The sequence below is a fragment of the Gobius niger genome (assembly GCF_951799975.1).
Source record: "Gobius niger genome assembly, chromosome: 10".
NCBI classification, from domain to species: domain Eukaryota; kingdom Metazoa; phylum Chordata; class Actinopteri; order Gobiiformes; family Gobiidae; genus Gobius; species Gobius niger.
The window spans coordinates 1931977-1954625 of NC_136861.1; the positions used below are offsets into that span (position 1 = coordinate 1931977).

Here is a 22649-nt window from a genome sequence, read left to right on the forward strand (position 1 = left end):
CATCGGAAAGCACATTCTGCACAGAACCCTCAGGCTCCCAGGCCGACAGTGGACTCGAGCTTGGAGGAAAAGAGAAAGAGAGAGAGTACATTTCTGTTTTTGTCAGAAATAGTCTCTTCTATCCCCCGGCAGTGTCTGGCCTGAATAAAGCCTTGTTTGGGACTCCTACTGTAGCTGTATAACTGTATCCTCCTCCTCCAGTGCTGGGGACGCAGCCGGAGGACGTGCAGCTGATGGTGGACAAGCTGACGGAGCTGCTGCCTCTGCTCAGCTCCACCATGGCCCTCAGGGAGGACTTCAGAGAGCAGGCCCAGAGACACAGCCCCACGCTCCGCTACCTGGAGGAGAGGGGCTGGGCCGGGCTGGGCGCCGTCAGGCAAGTTTTGAGGACAGGCGGCCCACACACATGTCTCTTCTGGCATTAGCTGGTCTTCATGATGACGGGTCTGTGTTCAGGTATGAGCCACAGACCGAGGGGCTGGACAAGGAGCGCAGGAGCCAGCAGGAGGCGCACATCAACTGTGAGCTGCTGCAGAGACTCCAGGAGCTAGACCCAGACATCAGCTTCTGCTCTGGTTAGTGCCTACCCGGAGTTTAGGTTTGTTAAGAACCCCATTAGCGTCAGTGGCTTGTTGCTGCCGCTCCTCCCAAATATAACTGGTCCATAGTTGAGTCCCGAGTCTCTGTGGTCCTCTGGTCCCGTCCTCACGTTGTCCCCTGTCTGGTGTGCAGGTCCAGAGGGGGAGGAGACACAGGCGGCCTGCGTCTTTGTGGGCCTTGTGTCCGATGACGTGGACGTGGCGCAGCTGCTGGACACCGTGGCGGCCCTGGGGAGGGACATCGACAACAGCGGGCGGGTAAGCCACTGCGCCTCCTCCTTCCTGTGTCTCCTGATTGTCCTGCTGACCCTGTGCCCCCCCTGTGCTCAGCTGCTGGAGAACATGAGCGAGGTGGTGAGGAAGGGCATCCAGGAGGCAGAGCTCCAGCTGCAGAAGGCCAGTGAGGACAAGCTTCTGGAGGAGGTGAGAGACGTCCAGCCCCATGCGCTTTATACTTTAAACCTACACACTGTATTACACTTCATGGGTCACGGGCCACAGCCTGCAGGTCAAAGTCAGCCCTTCAGGTTTAGAGTTTTCCTGCCATTGGGAGCTTATTCTGCTTGGTCTAATTTCAAGGTGGTAAATAGAGAATTTCACAGGATTGAATTTCACCATTGATCCTGTGATTGGGACGGGACTAGGATTGATTCATAATAATAATACATTTTATTTATAATGCACTTTACATTTGACACCAAATCTCAAAGTGCTACAGTGGACAGCATAGTTAAAAACAAAACATTATAAAACACAACACAACATGTATTAAAAGACAGGACTAAAAAAACAAAGCATTAGCTGTTAAAACAAGCTTTTGTAAAACGGTGGGTTTTAAGTCCTTTTTTAAATGCGTCCACCGTCTGTGGGGCCCTGAGGTGGTCTGGGAGGGCGGTCCACAGGCAGGGAGCAGCGGCTTCAAAGGCCCTGTCGCCCATAGTTTTGAGCCGTGTCCTGGGATGACCAGACGGTGCTGTTGGCCTGACTGGGTCCTGGTTGAGGTGTGTGGTGTGAGCAGTCGGTGAGGTAAGTGGGGGCCACACCGTGCAGACAGTGATGGGTGTGCAAGAGGACCATGTATTGTATGCGGGACTGAATGGGGAGCCAGTGCAGTGTACGGAGGATGGGGGTGATGTGCTTGTGTTTTCGCCCCCTCATCAGGATCCTGGCAGCGCTGTTCTGAACATACTGGAGCTTTTGGAGGCTCCTGCCAGGGATCCCGATGAGGAGTGCATTAGTAGTCCAGCCTGGAGGAGACAAAAGCATGAATGAGCTTCTCATGAAAGAAGGCAGTTTTGCAGATGGAGGTGACATGATTGTCAAAGGAAAGGTGGGGGTCAAATTGAACCCCTAGGTTAGTGACAGAGGGAGAGAGGGGAATGGTGTGTCCAAAGAATGAAACAGTGGTAATTGGAGAGGAGCAGAGTTGATGAGAGGTCCCAGTTTGAATGGCTTCTGTTTTAGAGCTGTTGAGCTGCAGGAAGTTTTGACTCATCCACGCCTCTATCTCCTCCAGGCAGGGCAGCCGTGGCAGAGGGGGAGCTAGAGGGAGTGACTCGGAGTTAGAGTTGTGGGTCGTCAGCATAGCAGTGGAAATTAATTCCATGCTTGCTGACGACACGACCCAGGGGAAGCGTGTAAATGGTGAAGAGGGTTGGACCGAGTACGAACTCCTGGGGGACCCCACAGGTGACAGTGTGGGGTCTGGATTTTGCATCCCCCAGAGCTACATACTCGGTTCTGTCAGTGAGGTAGGAGTGAAACCATTGAAGGGCGGTACCAGAAAGACCTGTGTAGTGTTGGAGCCGGTGCAGGAGGATGTGGTGGTCTACAGTGTCAAACGCAGCAAAGAGGTCGAGAAGAATGAGGAGGGATGTGGAACCGGAGTCAGAAGCCATCAGCAGGTCGCTGGTGACTCTGATGAGAGCTGTTTCTGTGGGAGGGACGGAAACCAGATTGAAATTTCTCATATAGACTGTTAGTTTGGAGATGATTATGGAGCTGGGTGGAAACGACTTTTTCGAGGAGTTTGGAAATGAATGGGAGATTTGAAATTGGTCTGTAATTTGACAGGGGTATAGGGTCCAAGGTGGGTTTTTTGAGGAGGGGTTTGATGAGAGCAGTTTTGAGGGAGGTGGGAACATGGCCTGTTTCTACGGACAGGTGTATTATTTTGGTTATGAGGGAACTGATGGATTTGTTGTGAGTTTTAAGCAGAGGAGATGGGAGGGGGTCAAGGCGGCAAGTGGATGGTTTGGAGTTACGGATGATGTTCTCGACCTCCTGCTGCGTTGTGAGGTAGAATTGTGATAGAGTTTGTGCGATGGGTGTTTCGGGCAGGTCTAGTGAGGTGCTATTAAGAAGTGGGAATGAGGAACGGATATTCTGAATGAATGCCCTTTTATCTCATCATTTCTTCTGGAGTGCTTGGAGATCATTTTAATAAATAACCCTTTAACCTTTTAACATGGCAGAAAGCAACCAAAGACTTCATATGCAAGACTATAGAACTGACAGAAAAATATATCAATAGATCAATATACACTGCGTTCCAAATTATTATGCAAATTATATTTTTGTGTCAAAAAGGTAAAAAAAAAAAAAAAAAAAAATGAAACTCATGGATGGTATTGTGTCTCGGCCTCCCCTAAACTGTTAATTTAATGCTGATGAACAGAAACGGCTGCATGTTTTGGGCCAGAATCATGGGGAGAGAGCTGGTCGGCCCCTTTAGGCCCTTTTAGGATCCCTGAAGGTGTGAAAATGACCTCTGAAAAATATGTGGAGTTTCTGACTGACCACTGTCTTCTGTGCTACAAAAAGAAGAGCCGTGCTTTCTCTAACAAAATCATCTTCATTATGACAACGCACCATGTCCTGCTGTAAAGAAAACCTCTGCATCACTGGCTCATAAAAGGAGAGAAACTCATGATGTGAGCTTTCGTCACCAGCCGAGTAACCAACCACTGAACCTCAGCAGAACCCCCTCCCCACTGATGCCACAGACAGCGTGTGGAGGGGGCGTGTCGGAAAGGCTCAGAGGTTCTTAAAGAGACAGAGGCCTATTTCAAGACATTCACTACAGCCATTTTGAGAGAGACATTTTATACAAGGCAGTTATTCTAATTTACTGCATTTACAGACCAACAGAAGGTTTGTCATCATTGTAGTGAGATATAGACTGGTGCTGTGTGACTAAAAAAGCATAATACCCCCTCTTTAAGTATCTGTACTTTTACTAGTAAAAATAATAGTTCCACAGTGAGTAAATCTTTAAGTGGCAAAAGTTTCATGTGACACAGAAAACAGATGCAGTTTGTGGTTCATGGAATTTATTCTTCAGGAGAATTCTTGTTGTTCCCCTGGTACTCTTTTACTAGTAATTACTATTACTGTTTTTTACTTTGTGAGTTTTAGAAGAGAAACTTTGCGCATCAATTACTTGAGGCAGGTGCATAGGAGATGAGGGAAAATCCCAGCGTACATGAATTAAAAATAATACTTCCTGCACAATGTTGTAGCTTGCTGATGCAATTTGCCTAATGAAGGTCTCAGAACTGAAACATTGACCATATCCAAATAAACTTTTTTTGCAAGGTTGGCAGTGTGCTGGAAGTATTATTTTTATTCATGTACTTCTTCTTGAGAATAGTACTTCTCACAATTTACCTAATCCTATTTACTGTGGAAGTTCCTTTTGTGAGCTTGATGTGCACTTTTTATTATAAATTATAAATATTATTTCATTTGCATTTGATTTCAAAGGAGACAGAACCTGCAGCTCTGCACTCAGTGTGTTCATTATGCCACCATTGATTTGTTAGCGCGCTGTTAGTAAAAAATGCAAGGTTGTATTTTCTGTTTTTCCATTGCTTCCCATGATGGTAATTGTTGCTGGTGTCTGCCTGCAGGGGGCGCTGCGGCAGCTCCCCATCGTGGGCTCTGTGCTGAACTGGTTCTCTCCGGTGCAGAGCTCTGTAAAGGGCCGGAGCTTCAGCCTGGCTGCAGGTGTGTTTTCCAGCAGAGGGACGGGTGAGGGACACCGTGAGACATGTCCCTAACAATGTGTGTGTCCCTCAGGCTCGCTGGACTCCACCGAGACCACCTACTCCACCCACGCACAGAGCGAGACCACCTCCGCACAGGACGCGCCTACATCCGCCGCCAAGAGACTGCCCGGTACGTACCAGAGCCTCCAACCTTCCAGCGCATATCAACGGGATACACGAGGACAGGAGAACGAGAGGAGAAGGTGGAGGAGACGCTCAAATATGTTCATCTGAAAGTTCACCGACAGACCAGGGGATAAAGTGAAGATGAACTTCACATGGACGGTGTACTGGAGCAATAATAAGCACACGAAGCTCAGCTCTTATCGTCCCAGCGCTCTTCGTATCCTCACAGAGCTCTTCGTATCTTCACAGAGCTCTTCGTATCTTCACAGAGCTCTTCGTATCTTCACAGTTTTCTTCGTATCTTCACAGTGCTCTTCGTATCTTCACAGAGCTCTTCGTATCTTCACAGTTTTCTTCGTATCCTCACAGAGCACTTCGTATCTTCACAGAGCTCTTCGTATCTTCACAGCTCTTCATATCTTCACAGAGCTCTTCGTATCTTCACAGAGCTCTTCGTATCCTCACAGAGCTCTTCGTATCTTCAGAGCTCTTCGTATCTTCACAGAGCTCTTCGTATCTTCACAGAGCTCTTCGTATCCTCACAGAGCTCTTCGTATCTTCACAGAGCTCTTCGTATCTTCACAGAGCTCTTCGTATCCTCACAGAGCTCTTCGTATCCTCACAGAGCTCTTCGTATCCTCACAGAGCTCTTCGTATCTTCACAGAGCTCTTCGTATCTTCACAGAGCTCTTCGTATCTTCACAGAGCTCTTCGTATCTTCACAGAGCTCTTCGTATCCTCACAGAGCTCTTCGTATCTTCAGAGCTCTTCGTATCTTCACAGAGCTCTTCGTATCCTCACAGAGCTCTTCGTATCCTCACAGAGCTCTTCGTATCCTCACAGAGCTCTTCGTATCCTCACAGAGCTCTTCGTATCCTCACAGAGCTCTTCGTATCTTCAGAGCTCTTCGTATCTTCAGAGCTCTTCGTATCCTCACAGAGCTCTTCGTATCCTCACAGAGCTCTTCGTATCTTCAGAGCTCTTCGTATCTTCACAGAGCTCTTCGTATCCTCACAGAGCTCTTCGTATCCTCACAGAGCTCTTCGTATCTTCACAGAGCTCTTCGTATCTTCACAGAGCTCTTCGTATCCTCACAGAGCTCTTCGTATCTTCAGAGCTCTTCGTATCTTCACAGAGCTCTTCGTATCCTCACAGAGCTCTTCGTATCCTCACAGAGCTCTTCGTATCCTCACAGAGCTCTTCGTATCCTCACAGAGCTCTTCGTATCCTCACAGAGCTCTTCGTATCCTCACAGAGCTCTTCGTATCTTCAGAGCTCTTCGTATCTTCAGAGCTCTTCGTATCTTCACAGAGCTCTTCATATCCTCACAGAGCTCTTCGTATCTTCACAGAGCTCTTCATATCCTCACAGAGCTCTTCATGTCCTCACAGAGCTCTTCGTATCCTCACAGAGCTCTTCGTATCTTCACAGAGCTCTTCATATCCTCACAGAGCTCTTCATGTCCTCACAGAGCTCTTCGTATCCTCACAGAGCTCTTCGTATCTTCACAGTGCTCTTCGTATCCTCACAGAGCTCTTCGTATCTTCACAGAGCTCTTCATATCCTCACAGAGCTCTTCGTATCTTCAGAGCTCTTCGTATCTTCAGAGCTCCTCGTATCCTCACAGAGCTCTTCGTATCTTCACAGAGCTCTTCGTATCTTCACAGAGCTCTTCGTATCTTCACAGAGCTCTTCGTATCTTCACAGAGCTCTTCGTATCTTCAGAGCTCTTCGTATCCTCACAGAGCTCTTCGTATCTTCAGAGCTCTTCGTATCCTCACAGAGCTCTTCGTATCTTCAGAGCTCTTCGTATCTTCACAGAGCTCTTCGTATCTTCACAGAGCTCTTCGTATCTTCACAGTGCTCTTCGTATCTTCAGAGCTCTTCGTATCTTCAGAGCTCCTCGTATCCTCACAGAGCTCTTCGTATCATCACAGAGCTCTTCGTATCTTCACAGTGCTCTTCGTATCTTCAGAGCTCTTCGTATCTTCAGAGCTCCTCGTATCCTCACAGAGCTCTTCGTATCATCACAGAGCTCTTCGTATCCTCACAGAGCTCTTCGTATCCTCACAGAGCTCTTCGTATCTTCACAGAGCTCTTCGTATCCTCACAGAGCTCTTCGTATCTTCAGAGCTCTTCGTATCCTCACAGAGCTCTTTGTATCTTCAGAGCTCTTCGTATCTTCAGAGCTCTTCGTATCCTCACAGAGCTCTTCGTATCTTCACAGAGCTCTTCGTATCCTCACAGAGCTCTTCGTATCTTCACAGTGCTCTTCGTATCTTCAGAGCTCCTCGTATCCTCACAGAGCTCTTCGTATCTTCACAGTGCTCTTCGTATCTTCAGAGCTCTTTGTATCTTCAGAGCTCTTCGTATCTTCACAGTGCTCTTCGTATCCTCACAGAGCTCTTCGTATCTTCACAGTGCTCTTCGTATCCTCACAGAGCTCTTCGTATCTTCACAGTGCTCTTCGTATCTTCAGAGCTCCTCGTATCCTCACAGAGCTCTTCGTATCTTCACAGAGCTCTTTGTATCTTCACAGAGCTCTTCGTATCTTCACAGTGCTCTTCGTATCTTCAGAGCTCTTCGTATCTTCAGAGCTCCTCGTATCCTCACAGAGCTCTTCGTATCTTCACAGAGCTCTTTGTATCCTCACAGAGCTCTTCGTATCCTCACAGAGCTCTTCGTATCCTCACAGAGCTCTTTGTATCCTCACAGAGCTCTTCGTATCCTCACAGAGCTCTTCGTATCCTCACAGAGCTCTTTGTATCTTCAGAGCTCCTCGTATCCTCACAGAGCTCTTCGTATCCTCACAGAGCTCTTCGTATCCTCACAGAGCTCTTCGTATCCTCACAGAGCTCTTTGTATCTTCAGAGCTCTTCGTATCTTCAGAGCTCTTCGTATCCTCACAGAGCTCTTTGTATCTTCAGAGCTCTTCGTATCTTCAGAGCTCTTCATATCTTCACAGAGCTCTTCGTATCCTCACAGAGCTCTTCGTATCTTCACAGTGCTCTTCGTATCTTCACAGAGCTCTTCGTATCTTCACAGAGCTCTTCGTATCCTCACAGAGCTCTTCGTATCTTCAGAGCTCTTCGTATCCTCACAGAGCTCTTCGTATCTTCACAGAGCTCTTCGTATCTTCAGAGCTCTTCGTATCCTCACAGAGCTCTTCGTATCTTCAGAGCTCTTCGTATCCTCACAGAGCTCTTCATATCTTCAGAGCTCCTCGTATCCTCACAGAGCTCTTCGTATCCTCACAGAGCTCTTCGTATCCTCACAGTTTTCTTCGTATCCTCACAGAGCTCTTCGTATCCTCACAGAGCTCTTCGTATCTTCACAGAGCTCTTCGTATCTTCAGAGCTCTTCGTATCTTCAGAGCTCTTTGTATCTTCACAGAGCACTTCGTATCCTCACAGAGCTCTTCGTATCTTCACAGAGCTCTTCGTATCCTCACAGTTTTCTTCATATCCTCACAGAGCTCTTCGTATCCTCACAGAGCTCTTCGTATCTTCAGAGCTCTTCGTATCTTCAGAGCTCTTCGTATCTTCAGAGCTCTTTGTATCTTCACAGAGCTCTTCGTATCCTCACAGAGCTCTTCGTATCCTCACAGAGCTCTTCATATCCTCACAGAGCTCTTCGTATCTTCAGAGCTCTTCGTATCTTCAGAGCTCTTCATATCTTCAGAGCTCTTCGTATCTTCACAGAGCTCTTCATATCTTCACAGAGCTCTTCGTATCTTCAGAGCTCTTCGTATCTTCAGAGCTCTTCGTATCTTCAGAGCTCTTTGTATCTTCAGAGCTCTTTGTATCTTCAGAGCTCTTCGTATCTTCAGAGCTCTTCGTATCTTCAGAGCTCTTCGTATCTTCAGAGCTCTTCATATCTTCAGAGCTCTTCGTATCTTCAGAGCTCTTCGTATCCTCACAGTGCTTTTCGTATCTTGCAGGTCAGAAGATGTTCCGCCGTTCCGGTCAAGGCTCCGACTCCGTCAGTGAGACCAGCTCCATGGGACAAGCGGAGGAGCTGACCCCACCTGACCCCTCGCAGACCCAAGGGGAGGCTACGCTGACCTCCGCAGACCAGCAGGGGGAGCAAGGAGACAGATAGGAGCGGAGCAGGTTTATCATAGCCTAACCAGCACCACCAAAGGGACTGCTCCCTGTCCAGGTGGTCCAGGTGGTCCACATGGTCCACATGGTCCACATGGTCCACATGGTCCACATGGTCCACATGGTCCACATGGTCAGGAGAGTGTGGCGGGTGAGAACAGGGAGCTCAAGCATCCAGACTTACCTCCACATTCAGCCAGTTTGTCACTTCTGAAGTAGAATCTCAAAACAGGGTTAAGCTGATGATTCAAAGGTTTGCACTATTTTCTTTTCCAAACTCTCACTGCTCGTAGGATGAACAAACTGAGCTGATTTCTTGGTGTATGTGTGGACTGACAACTCTGGCAAAGCCCTTTTTCTTTCTGCTGAGACTATGGAGCTCCAAAGTGCCTGTCCATCTCTGGTTCCAAAAATTAATTTTCATGTTTTCCATCGAATTTTTGCAAAAATCTTTTACACTTAGTGAAATGTAGCTTCTACGGGAAAAAGAAAACGTACGAATCACCTTATCATAAATAATTTCAACAGGCATATTAATTAATTTGACTTCGAATTCGAGTCCTGGCCTCAGAGGGGACCGTATAGGCTCTGTGCACGGAATGTTGGAAAGCAAAGATATCTAATACAACTCTAGCTCGGACATGGTGCTCGTTGACGTGGCGGCCATCTTGTGACTGGCCGGCGAGGCTAAGCCCTGTAGCAACCGATGCAAAACAGGAGCAACATTTTCATTGAATCAATGGCAGAATGTGAGATTGGTTGTAGAACTTGTAAGTCGAGGCATCAGTCAGGATCAGGTCATTTCTTTGAAATGTGTTGTGTGCTGTTAAAAAGTACAGAAATACTGTATTAAAGTACCAAACAAATGTTATATTTGAATTAAATAAAACTACTGACAAGAGTTTTTTGACAGAGGAAAATCCATGAACAAATGGAGCGAGAGTCTATGCCTCCTATAAAACTGGAATAACATTTGAAACGGCAAAAACACAAGCCACATAAGCTCAGTCACGATTATCAAGTCATGAAATAACTAAAAAACAGAATCAAAGAACTGTCAGAACTGTCATTCGTTACTTTGGCCATGTCCAATCTACAGTTTCATTAAAGATCTTTATTGCACCCATTGGACAGTTACATACAACATATTCAAAACTTTACACAGGACATAAATACTTCTGTGTTTATATGCAAGTGTTTTAGCCTTGAAGCTAAAGGCTAATGTTAATTTGATGCTAACAAATGCTAATATAGCGCCACCATCTGAATCTTGTTTATTTTATGAAACCCACTTGGCTTGAAGTTTATTTATCTGTTTTTTAAATCTTTACTTTTTGTTCATGTTAAAATGTAGACAGGAACTAGATGTTACTCCACACTGTCCAACAGGAAGTCAGCTAAAAACATATCCCTGCACAGAGGCTATTGCCCATGTTTTTTTAATGGTAGAGGAACTTGAGGAAACCGAGGCAGACACAAGGAGAACTTGCAAACTCCATGCAGAAAGGACACACCTGGCCCAGTATCAAAGCTCCTCGCTGCCAGAGCACTAACCGCTGTGCCACAATGCCTCTGTTTAGCTTCTGTTTAGCTTCTGTATCCATCGGCTGAAGCGGCCCAATATAAATGGCTTTGTGGTGGCCTCTCGCAGCTAAATTATTGTCATTTTTGATTGAAGCATAAAGCATACATTACACTCCTGTGAGCAGGACCGAGGGCCGCTCCAAATGCTCCATGTCCGTCAAAGAATGGACCTAACACTATCTACTCATTCTTCATCATTCTTCAATAATGTGTAGAGAGAGTACAATATTACTCGCCACTGTTAACATGTTTTTAAATCCAAAATCCTTCTGTCCAGAAGTCTGTTTTTGTTGGTTTGTCTGATAGAATGGTTTACTTTACAGCACAGTAATAGGGTGGTAATAGGATACAGGGGCGTACCAAGACATTTTTACACTGGGATGACTCGGGGCACTGAGGACATTTGTGAAAGAACGGCTGATTTTAACTAATCATTTTTTTTGGCATGGCGATATTGACAGTATATATAAGATATATTAGGTTTTTTTCACTATCATGAGAGCCTATTAGATGCTCAAATGGTCTCCCACGCCATTAAAAATAGTGATTTTAGTTTATTCTCCCCCATGGGTTGTTCTGGATTTGCTGAGGCGCACCAGTGTGTTAGTTATTGAATGTTTACGTGGACCCGTGTGGCATTTGCTCTAGTTCAAACTCTTTATGCCCTTAATCTGGTGATAATGGCTCTCAGCCCCACTGACTGTGCTTCATTTGGCCACCCCCAAGCACACCCCTGATAACGATGGAGCCACAGTTCCTAAAAGTGTAATGCTGTGGTCATTTTCTTCATTAGCCATGTAAACAAGACACACTCCTGCCGCTCTACTTTATTCCATGTCTACATCATAATCCTTAGGCACCACATTTCCAACCTATGACCATGTTATTACCATGTTATTACTGTTTTTTAAAGTCGTCTTGATATAGCTTATACGAACATACTGTATGCTGCAGGAGAGCACTTCAACTTCAGTGTCAAGCTCAAGCTGACAAGAACTTTAAAGATGTTTTCCTGAATTCTGGAGCATGGGCTGTTGCCAACACATAGTGACCCAGTGGTTAAAGAAGGCGTTTCACTACTACTTTTTTTTAAACCTTTATTTTATACTCCCCTTGATATATTGTACCAAATTTAGCACAATGTAATGTGCTTTGTAATAATGTGTAATAACTTATACCTATGGATTACATACATCATACATCATAAAGTATTAGTACTTTGGAGGTACATAATGTAAGACACAAGACCCCACTCTAGCCCTAACTTTAAGGGTCTTGTGTTTTATGACATTAAAGGTATCGCTTTATTTTACAGTACCTTGATACATTGTACCTAACTAAATGAAGTACAATGTCATGTGCTCTGTAACAATCTGTAATAACTTTGGAATGGAATAACTTGTATTATTACTTTGTAGGTACATAATGTAATAGGACACAAAACCCTTAAGGTTAGAGTTATGTCTTATTACATTATGTACCTACAAACTACAAATACATACTATTCCATATTATTAAGTTATTACACATTGTTCCAGAGCATTACATTGTACTAAATGTAGTTAGGTATGAAGGGTACTGTGAAATCAAGTGTTACCACATTAAACTACGAATACACATTATTCCATTGTGTATGTTCTGCACAGAGGTGTCAGTTACAGATTGTTACTCAGCAGACTTACTTTGTACCAGACTTAGTAGGGTGTCAAGGTAGTGTAAAATAAAGCGTAACCCGTTGCTGCATAAATTATTTTTCACATCTGATCTCCTCCATTTAAGGACTAAATACTAATGAAACAGCTCAGTAACACAACGTTCAAATGCATTACTGTCAAGAATTTTGATTTTATGTTTACACATTTATTTTGTCACTTTATCTTTATTAATATGTAACAACATGGTGTAAATGAAATCTTTAATATGATTATAATAAGCCAAATAATTATTTTGACTATTTGGGGTTTTGAAAATGTTATTTAACAATCTTCTGCCTTTATAAATTAAAAATGTAGATTGTATTTAAATGATTTGTTTTGTTTTACAATACAAGAAGACACATAACTAAACCTTTGTGTTTGGTCACTCATTTCTTAATTGGTCCTATTGTTACAAATATACATAATAAACCCCACCCCAAAACGGTCAGTGTCCACATTCCCCGGGTAAGTACATCTGTACATCTCATGTTAAAGACTTATGTCCACCCCAGACTGGCAGTAAAAGTTCCACTTGGCTGTCAGGCACGGGGTGCACCCCCATGTGCTCGACCGCAGGTCAAGGATAGCATCTTGTGACATCAACAGGTGGATTGGACGGTTTTGTGTTCTGGAGATGGGATAGGAGTTAAAGGTGCACTAAGCAGCTTTTTATGTAAAAAAGACAAAAAGAATTAACTTGAGTGCGTATTTGACCTTTCAGTGACCCAGCTGATAACTGGGTGGTTTAGCTTAGGGCCTTTACTTTCCACCCCAGTGACTCCTATGCTGCTTCAGGATTTTTAGGCTATCAGGTAGGTTTGTGGAATTTGATGCACACAGTATGTAACCATGGATAGGTCAATACAACTGTATTGGTGCCTTGTAATCAGACACTCGTATGTGTTCCCCTCAGGCGGAGCCACGGCTGCAAGATTCTGTAGAAAAACAATTGCGCAGTTGCTGCTAAGCACTAAAGATATGAATGAAAACGGTTTCCTGATTCTTTATTTGTGCTTTAGTGACAGTGGAATAGTTGAACCAGCCTACATTTCTCTGACACTTGAGGCAAATCTGGCCTCTCTCCTCTCTCCCTCTCAGATATTATTTCCATACGTGTGGGTTTGAGTGTGTAGTACCTGTCCAGCGATCAGGTCACAATAAACTGCTGCTGATCGTCATGAATAGGCCTACTTCCTCTTTTCAGACGGAGACGAGTAAGCGTCTGAAAAGAGTAAGCGGTAGTTATGTTGATCCAAATTCAGATAATCAATAAATGATTCCTGAATGTGTGTTTTTACTCGTGCCTCCTCCCGTGCGTTCATGCCGCTCTGAACAGCTCAACACTGCTCCAGCACACCTGCCGCCACACACACATGTGCGCGCACTTACATTGACAATACACAGGAATCAACTGCCCCTGCCGTGTGAACACACACCTTATGGGAGAGAAACAGATTTTGTTTGAAATTTCCAAAAAGAAAATGTCCAAATGTTTCCCCCGATCATTATTTGACAGTGATTGCATTCACAAACCTGCCACATTATTCTTCTACTGACCACATGTTTTTGAATATAGTCACCACTTGTGGACACCTTGATGAGGAAATAATTAGACCACAGTTTACATGAGGAGAAAGAGATGACTTGTGAACTTTGTGACAGTTTTAGCCCAAGAATTACAGAAAGAGAGAGAGAGAAATTAGCAACAAACTTAGGCTAGAAATCTACATTTTGATGGTTACCGCCACGGAATGTTTAGCTGCTCCACCTCAATGATAAACTATAGCCTCTTTACAATGTTGTGGTGTCCTGTGAACGCAACCTATTGATCCTGGAGGGTCCTACAGGCCATTGGGATGGTAAGCAAAGGCACTTTACTGCTTACCACCCAAGCTGCCGATGTTCGTTTGCCTGGATCATTCACTTCCCTGAACTTGTTTATTGTTTTGTTTCATTGCTTTAATGTTTGTGCATTGTACTTTGAATGTGTGTCCTTGATGTAAGGCGCCCTTGAGTGCTTAAAAAGGTGCCAAACAAAAAACATGTATCATTATTATTATTATATGATATATTACATGACACTGGGTCACTGAAATGTCAAATACGTACTAATATAAACTTTTTTTTTTTACATAAAAAGTTGTATAGTGCACCTTTAAAATACAACTTCCTAAAAAAGTAAGAGCCAATCCTAAAATGCAGCAATGAATCGGCTATCGTAAGTCTTTTACTACCAGAATTTGAATGATTGAATGAAAAATGTCAAATATACCCCAAAAAAGAACAGATGACTCCTCAGGGGAAAAAAACGTGAATGGAAATGTGCGGTTCCGGAAAAGGTCAGGATGTGTTGACATAAAGCGGCGCCCGTGTCCGCCTCTGGGGCTTGTAGTTTTCCTTCTGGTCTGTCGCAGCGTTCCACTGTCACTCCCGTCTGTGCGGAAGACTCCACTTCCCAGCAGCCCCCGCGAGACGCTCGCCTAGCTGCTTTAGCTCACGCGGACTGCCTCGGTCTCTGAGTGCTGAGTCGTGGATCTTTGAGAGCGTGTGGATCTTTTGGTCTCAAACACGGACCCACCGGTGCTTCATCCAAAGCGAGACGCCGGGAGCCCCACACCCCTCAGCCGGGCCTTCGGGTGGACCCTTCCGCGGGACAGGGGGAGTGTTCGTAGTGCTTTATCGGACTGTTGTTTAAAAAGAAGTCCACGGACGCCACGATGGACCCCAGAGACACTGCCCCTGACTCCTGGGAGCAAGAGGACGATGTGGACGGACAGCTGGCACAGTCCTTAACCGCTCTGAACGTCAACGCCAAGCCCTTCGTGCCCAACGTGAACGCAGCGGAGTTCGTCCCCACGTCCCCCGCCAGCGCGCCCTCGGAAAGCCCAGCCGCGGCGGGTGAGTTCCCTCCGTTCCCTCAGTCACGTTGGGGGCTAGCATTAGCACAGCCGCGTTGCTAACACGGTTCAGGCAGGGCTGGGTGGTGCTAGCTTTAGCCGCCGCTCAGACCCACGTTTTAGCCTCCCCGGTCCCCGCGCCTTAAAGTTGGCCTTTGACGCGGTAGTTTGGTGAATGATTCAGGGTAATGTCAGTGGATTTGACAGGGTGTAACGTTCGTGGTGAGGAGGGACGGTGTTTGGTAGACTGTCAGCGGTGATAAAGTTGGGATTCGCCGGTGTTAGCCCGGTGGTTCAGGGGCTGTTAGTGGTTGGCTCGGCCGCTCTCATTGGCCGCTCTAAAGTGCTGACGCTGTACCGGCTTCTGCCCTATGATTCTGCCAGCACAGGGCTGTGGGAGTGTGGGCTAACGACACCCAACCACGGCCACAAAGAAACTTCTCTTTACATGGACTAAACACAGCTCAGTGCGAATGTGAGCATGCCGTGACACAGAGGAACTAACCCGCACACTGCGGAGGAAATAACAGCGTATGTCAGGGTTTGCGCGGGGCATTAAGAATCATACACATTTAAAGTTATTAAGTTATTTGTTTCAAAAGGCCATGGATGCCATTAAAAAAAAACATTAGGTTGAATTCCAACCAGCATTGCATCAAATTATGATCATGTACACGTATCATAAAATTCATCAAAAGTTATTTTGATTGTTTTGTTTGCAGTTGAAACTGTCAGGTATCACAGTGGTCTGATTTAAAAGATAATGTTTAGAAACGTGAAACTGTGGTTACTGCTGAAATTGTACGCTAGTTTTTTCCACAAAAGTAGCGCTAGATAAATGATAACAGCATGGTACTTAAACTTAAGTAACATGTCAAATACCAGCACTGAAATACTATTTGATGCCTGAATTGTTGATGTCTGGTGGGTCCTGCGACCACACTGAAGAAAGTCACTTTTGACTAGTTTCCCCAGCTCAAATAATAATAAATAGCACAGGCAAAAATGATTGTTCTCATGTCAGTATCGTAAACAAAGTACCGTTAACCCTGCTCAAAAGTTGCTGGTTGTATCCAATATAAATGATAGACACTGTTTAATGGATTGTTTTATTTTTTTTCCAAAGCAAAAGGGCATTTGGGCGCATGTTGCTACCATAGCTGCTACTGAAAAATAGTTCAGGTGGTACAGTTTGGTACAGATTTTCTCTAGCATCACTTGAATTTCATAGAGGCTCCATTTTCCAAATGAATCCTGAAGTTGGAGGAGGATTGTTATAAATGTAGTGTTGTATTCATACAAGCCAAGGTGGGCACAAGGGCACAACAACAGCAGGAATCAGTCGGAGCCAGGATTTGAATCACTGAGGGCTGTACTACGAAGCCAGTTGAACATGTCCTGGATTGGATCCTCTAACCCGGGTTGACAAACACAGACATGGAGCTTCTGGATCAGTGCTGCAACAAATCGTGTTTTCAGTCGGTTTAGTTAACCCTGGGTTTCTCTCAGAGTCTGCGCCAAGCGGCCAATCACAGCAGAGACACGGAGACAGGTCATCTGAATATCAAAATCTATCACTGAATATATTATACAGCACATAAGGAGAATGTTCACATTTGATAACAATCTTCACAACTGAAATGTAACACTCTAGTACTATGTGGATGAGAAATAAGCCTTTCCATGTCGTCATCAACAATCTGCGGCGACTGAGCCGCTGTCACATGTTTGTTTACACAGTGACCCGTGTAACCCGTCTGTTTGTGTTTGCAGAGCTGGGAGAAGCCATCAACATCATGGACGTGTCAGAGAGTGCTGGTATGTAAATGTATGAGGTCACATGTGTTACTGCACCAGTAGAACACGTCTGACGCACATCCAAAATGTATCCTATGTACAGTGTTCGGGAGAATACATTGTAATTGTATTTAGTTACTGAATACTGATAACCGTATTTTCCGAGCTCTATAAGTCGCACTTTTTTTCATAGTTTGGCAGTCTTATACTCCGGAGCGACTAATATGTGGATTTTTTTTTTTTTGGATTCAATTATATAATTTTACCACTAGAGGGCACTGGAGGCTAATCGAGCAGCAGAAAGAAAGTTAGGAGTGAGGAGAAGTGGAGGTTACTTTTAGAAGAAAACAAAACAAAGCTAATCACGGGCTAAAAGCTAGCTGGCCACATTTAGAGGAACGACTTTGCAAATGAGAGCTTGAAAAACATGTTGGGAGAGGTTTGTCAATGGTCCAGTGGTATGTTCCTTATGCTTTAGTATCTGAACTGTTTATGGGACATTGACATATCACCTATTTAGTTCGTTGTGTAATGTGTCACGTTATCAAACCGTACGCCCATTCCTGTACGCCTGTTGCTTTTATCCCATTACGCATTTTATGGCTAGTGCGTCTTATACTCCGGAGCGACTTATCTATGTTTTTTTCTTCATTACGCATATTTCGGCTGGTGCGTCTTATACTCCAGAGTGAGAATATATTGATTGTCATTATATTTATGTATAAATATGGTGTATAATTACAAAAACACCTTTTAGGAAGTCACTTACCATTAAGGATGAACTGGTCAACTCTCTTGGCAAATGGAGCTGCAGATACAGCATCATGTGACGCATGTGAAGTGTTTGTATGAACTGTGGCATAAGGCGTTTTAAATATTTATTTTATTTTCGGAGGACAAACAGGTCAACCTTTATACATTGAGTGCCAAAAATGAAAAAATGTTTTTCGCTCCCATGCGTTAAACGTGAAAACTAGTTTTTGCATTTTTTAATTATGAAACTAGACATTCTAATACACCTTACACCGTTTTATGAAACGCTCTCCTTTCTGATATCTGTTTCTAGTAATAAAATATCTCGGTTTCTAGGGGAAAAAAACTGTGATTTTGATCAAAACTAGCCTCTGTTTTGCTTAGTTTTTCTCGGGAATGGAGGCACATCGAATAAAACAGTTTCACCTACGGAGAGCTTCGAGCCTCCCCTTTCAAACGAGCCACAGCCTGTGTCCATAGCTATAACAGAATACGCTGTGGTGCTACAAACAGCTACATCCCCAAAACAGCACGGCCTCAATGTGTTAAAAGTTCTTGATAATGTTGTGCAAGATGGAGCTAAAAATTTAAGGATTGAAATTGGAATCTGTTTCCTTGATATTTGGAAAGTAACTGTATTCTAAATACTCTCAAATGAAAGTGTAACTTTACCAGAATACTGTTACTCAAAATGAGTATTCTAAATACATGTATTCTATCATTTAAAGGAATAGGCCACCGTTTTTACATACTGAGATATGTTCTTACCTTAGCTTTACGAGTTCTTTAGGACCTGTCTGATCTTCAGTCACGTAAACACAACGCAGACGGCGTTAGCATTTAGCCTCTCCCTCTCTCCACTATAGCTCCAAAACGGGTCAAGATAGAAGCTACCAAGCTCTTCCACGTTTTCCCGATTTAAATATGGTTACGTGAAGTGTTCCACTACAAAGTATAATTACACAAATTTAAACAATGTGGATTTTCTAAGCGGATAAAAGGGGGGACTATATTGTAAGGCGTAATAATACCAGGAGTAGTTCGAAATCTAAGTAAGAAAGTAATCTTCACTTTACTGTGCGGATGCCAAATTACTCCTGGTATTATTACGCCTTACAATATAGTCCCCCCTTTTGTGTAATTATACTTTGAGTGGAACACTTCACGTAACCATATTTAAATAGGGAAAACGTGGAACGCCGTCTGCGCTGTGTTTACGTGACTGAAGACACGGGGGAAGGTAAGAACATATCTCAGTATGTAAAAACGGTGGCCTGTTCCTTTAAAGTATTTAAAGACCTGCTCTAAAGTGAATCTAAATACATGTATTTAGTTACTTCCCAAAACTGTGTGTATGGTAATGTATCGTATACTTTACATACAAGGAGACGCGTCATTCGATCCTTACGCATGCGGACAGTTAGCAAAGAAGCTATACCGGTATACTTTTCAGATTCCATTAGCCGGCTCAATGTGCTTTCCCTATAGCCGTTAGCATTAGCCACCAAACATCTCCAATTATGAAAGATTCAGATGTTTTCAGCTGTTGTCAACCCAACAACCACGTTTCTGGGAGGCCAAGGCCGAGTAAGAAATCATTAATAAATGTACAGACCTTTGGATCATTTACTTACAGTACAAATTAGCATCTAAGTGTCCAAGCTAAATAATTACTAAATCACCTTCAAGTTTCTGCTTTTCATGGGTCGGATTCACAAATACACATTAAACATCATTTTATGATAAGTACATGATAAAGAAACCACAGATAAATATTGAAATACCGTTAATCATGTCATGCTTGGCCATACTGTAGCTCACTTTTCATATGAAGTTAGCAGTCGTTAGCGTTACTATGGGCCCGAAGCAAGAGTCTTATGGCTTTGGGACAGTCACTACGAGACGCAGGGAATTACCTTTCACAGGTATGAACTATGATTTACAGTTTATTTTGTTATTTTTTGGTAATTTGTCACAATCAGATTTGGTTAACTTTCGTTTGATCAAACTTTAACGGCCGTTTGTGTCACTGGTATGTTTACTGATACTGATTAGCCCATTAGGAAATAGGAATCACATTGGTTCACTTAAAATATAACATGATCCATTGAACTAAACAAGGCAGGTCATGTTGATGTGAAGGCTGCCATCTACTGTTTGTATCGGTCAATTACAGGTCAATTACAGCCTGTTTCCATGAAAACTTCACAAAATGTATATATTTTTTTAAATGTGGCAACAATATTGCAAAAATATCAAACTGTGATTAGAAGCAATCCTTAAGATCAGACTTGCATTTGTTTTGATGGGTTTTATAAGAAAATGCCAACAGTCATTATGCCAGTTCCATTACATTACAGTGACTGCATAATAACATGCCAGACCAAGATGACATGACGGCGAGCCGTCCATATTGCGACAATGGAACGAAACCACTACGGTCATTTCTCATTTTTATTTCTATGCATATAGCCACGTGGTAAATGGTCAGTCTGCCACAGGGCGGCTGTGGCTACAATAGTACCACATAGATAATGACCACAATGTAGCACTTTGGAAAACCACAGACTGGTAAAGCGCAACTCCAGTGTAAGCTGTCCTGTCGGCCTTTTCCTTTAAAAGCTCATTATTGTTTATTGAAGAATGTTTTCTCAATAGTATTTCCCTGTTTACGTTATATGTGGCCCGTGACCCGCTGTGGGAGATACTTTTCGGCCCACGACCCAAAATGAGTAGGACAGTCCTGCAGTAGAAGATGTTTGTGTGTGAGACAGTCTTGCACTGTATAGTCTTCATGTTGTTGAATCAGAGTATAACCGATCTAATGGGAAATGAAGTTGAATCAATGAGACAGTCTAAAGGTAGGCTGCTGTGTGTTGTAGCGCCGCTGGAGAACGGCGATGCAGACTTGAACACAGACGAGCACTGGGACCAGAAGGACTCGGAGCCCAGCGAGGAGGAGCCAGGGGGAGGCTCCTGCGGGGACCAGGGCCCGGACGAGGGGATCTCAGAAGGTTTGGAGGAGGAGGAGGACCTGTCCTCTCCCAAAGTCCCGCCCCCACAGCCCGACGCACCCAAGAAGGAGCACATCAACGTGGTGTTCATCGGACACGTAGGTCAGTGTCAGCACAAACTGTTAGCATTTAGGGGGGGTGAAGTTAGAAGCAACCAAGCTCTTCCATGTTTCCCTATTTCTAGATTTAAATACATGAGTAGTTACACAAACTGAAACATGTTTTTCTAAAGGGGTACTATATTGTAAGGCGTAATAACCATTATTTTGTATTCGATTAATCCATCAATTATTTTTACAATTAATCGATTAATAGCTTGGCTTTGAATGGTGTAGGAAATATTTTTTTATCACATAAAGCTAAAGTGCCGCTGCTTGAGGACGTGTTGATGGAGTAAACTTAAAGTGAATGTTTGTTGAACGCTCTTGGCACTAATTCTGCTTCTGATTGGATGAGACAGACGGATATTCATGAAATTTACAATGTACAAAACACAACATACACGAACTATAAAAAACAAAGTAGGTTTTCATCAAAAAATACTACATTTCATATCATTTTTGTTCCATTTGAGTCTGTGTGAACCAGAAAACAATTAATCCGTTACTAAAATAGTTGTCGACTATTTTATTAACGGATGAGTTGTCGATTAATCGATGAGTTGTTTTAGCCCTAGTAAAAACACCTCAGTAATAATGCCTCTGTAATAACACCTTAGAAATAACACCATGGGTGTGAAAATATTTTTGCCCACAATGCACCTTGCTTTTTTTTACATAATTTGCAATAATAAATAATATTTTGCTATTAAGTTTCCTTTGTATGGAGCCATTGTATTGTATTTTTTTTATTCTCCTTTCTCTCACGGTCGTAAGCGCATCTCACAGACCTCACATAAACCACCTGAACTTCACCTTCACTGACTTTCAGATACAATTTTAGAACATTTTATCTGATTATTCATTCCGTAAGCCTTCTAGGTTATCCTGTTTGCGCCTAAGTATTTAATGCCATCTGTTAATTGATTTTGATCATTAAACCTCCATAAACCACAGTTTGCTTTAGTAATGTCTGTGTTTATTATTTCAGACTAAGGGTCCCGGTCCAAGAACTTATTTCCTTCAGATAAATCTGTAGTTTAGCCTCCTATTCTTGCTTTTATTTTGTTCGCTTTTTCGAACTGTTGCCCCGTTCAATTTTTAAAGCTAATCTACAACCTATTAATTAATTAATAAGCAAATGAATTGATTAATAAATCCTCATACCCTACAATACAACATAAAGGGCAACATGACAATTTACAGTGTACAGTCCAGCTGGTTTTACATGTGTACAGACACACAGCTGATGTTCAGGGCAGATAGGAAATATTTCACTCATTCTATTCTTCCTCTTGACAGACGCTGGCAAGTCCACTATCGGTGGGCAGATCATGTGAGTACTCTGCTGTCTTTGTTTTAAACATGGATGTGTGGTAACGACCTGGAGACAAGGCACTGCCCTCTGACCTGGCTAAAGGGTTCTCTATGAAACCTTATAGGAAGGAGTTCATGTGGCTTATCTGACAGGGACCTTTCACCAACGTCCTGTTTGTGTCAAATATGATCATTGTTCTGACAATAAAGTGCAGTCAGTTAGCACTGCACATGGTGTTGAGTATGTCTTGGGTGATGACAGACCTCGGTCCCGCACGCCAACCCGTCCGGACCTGAACCTTGGATCTGAACTTTGAACCCGACTACAAACTACAGAAAGAGCTGCCCTTCAGCTCCTCAACACTTTTTATTTTTCCAAAAGCAGCAGAGGAATGACTGAAATCCGGCTCACTAAAGAAGACCCGAGCCATTTCATGAAATATCAGGGTTTCCACGGGGCATTGAAAAGCAATGCCAGCAGTGCCGAAGTCAAGGCCTTCAATGGCATTAAAAAGCATTCAATTGGATCAAACTGGCATGAAATGTAAATTTATTGAAACCAGTTCATTGAAAATACCAACATGGCTGAAATTGACCATATTTTTTGCCTGTTTT

General features: G+C 43.6%; 2 protein-coding genes across 4 annotated transcripts in view; both read left to right on the forward strand.

Annotated features, from left to right (window-relative positions):
- The window catches only part of pdxdc1 (pyridoxal-dependent decarboxylase domain containing 1), a 29447-nt gene extending 20027 nt beyond the window's left edge, over window positions 1-9420 (forward strand). For both annotated transcript variants that reach the window (XM_079564946.1, XM_079564947.1), the window contains exons 17-24: window positions 202-376; window positions 457-575; window positions 733-857; window positions 930-1022; window positions 4511-4607; window positions 4680-4778; window positions 8715-8956; window positions 9039-9420. In XM_079564946.1, the coding sequence (XP_079421072.1) occupies window positions 202-376; window positions 457-575; window positions 733-857; window positions 930-1022; window positions 4511-4607; window positions 4680-4778; window positions 8715-8875 (869 nt within the window). In that variant the 3' untranslated portion in view covers window positions 8876-8956; window positions 9039-9420. The remainder of the gene's footprint in view (window positions 1-201; window positions 377-456; window positions 576-732; window positions 858-929; window positions 1023-4510; window positions 4608-4679; window positions 4779-8714; window positions 8957-9038) is intronic.
- Window positions 1-22649, forward strand: part of gspt1l (G1 to S phase transition 1, like) — an 86132-nt gene that overhangs the window by 50228 nt on the left and 13255 nt on the right. Inside the window, exons 1-4 of one of the 2 annotated variants that reach the window (XM_079564186.1) lie at window positions 14635-15056; window positions 16829-16873; window positions 20488-20721; window positions 22020-22053. In XM_079564186.1, coding sequence (XP_079420312.1) covers window positions 14876-15056; window positions 16829-16873; window positions 20488-20721; window positions 22020-22053 — 494 coding nt within the window. In that variant the 5' untranslated portion in view covers window positions 14635-14875. Of the gene's footprint in view, window positions 1-14634; window positions 15057-16828; window positions 16874-20442; window positions 20722-22019; window positions 22054-22649 lie in introns of those variants that run through there. The other variant, XM_079564187.1, reaches the window with a different exon arrangement.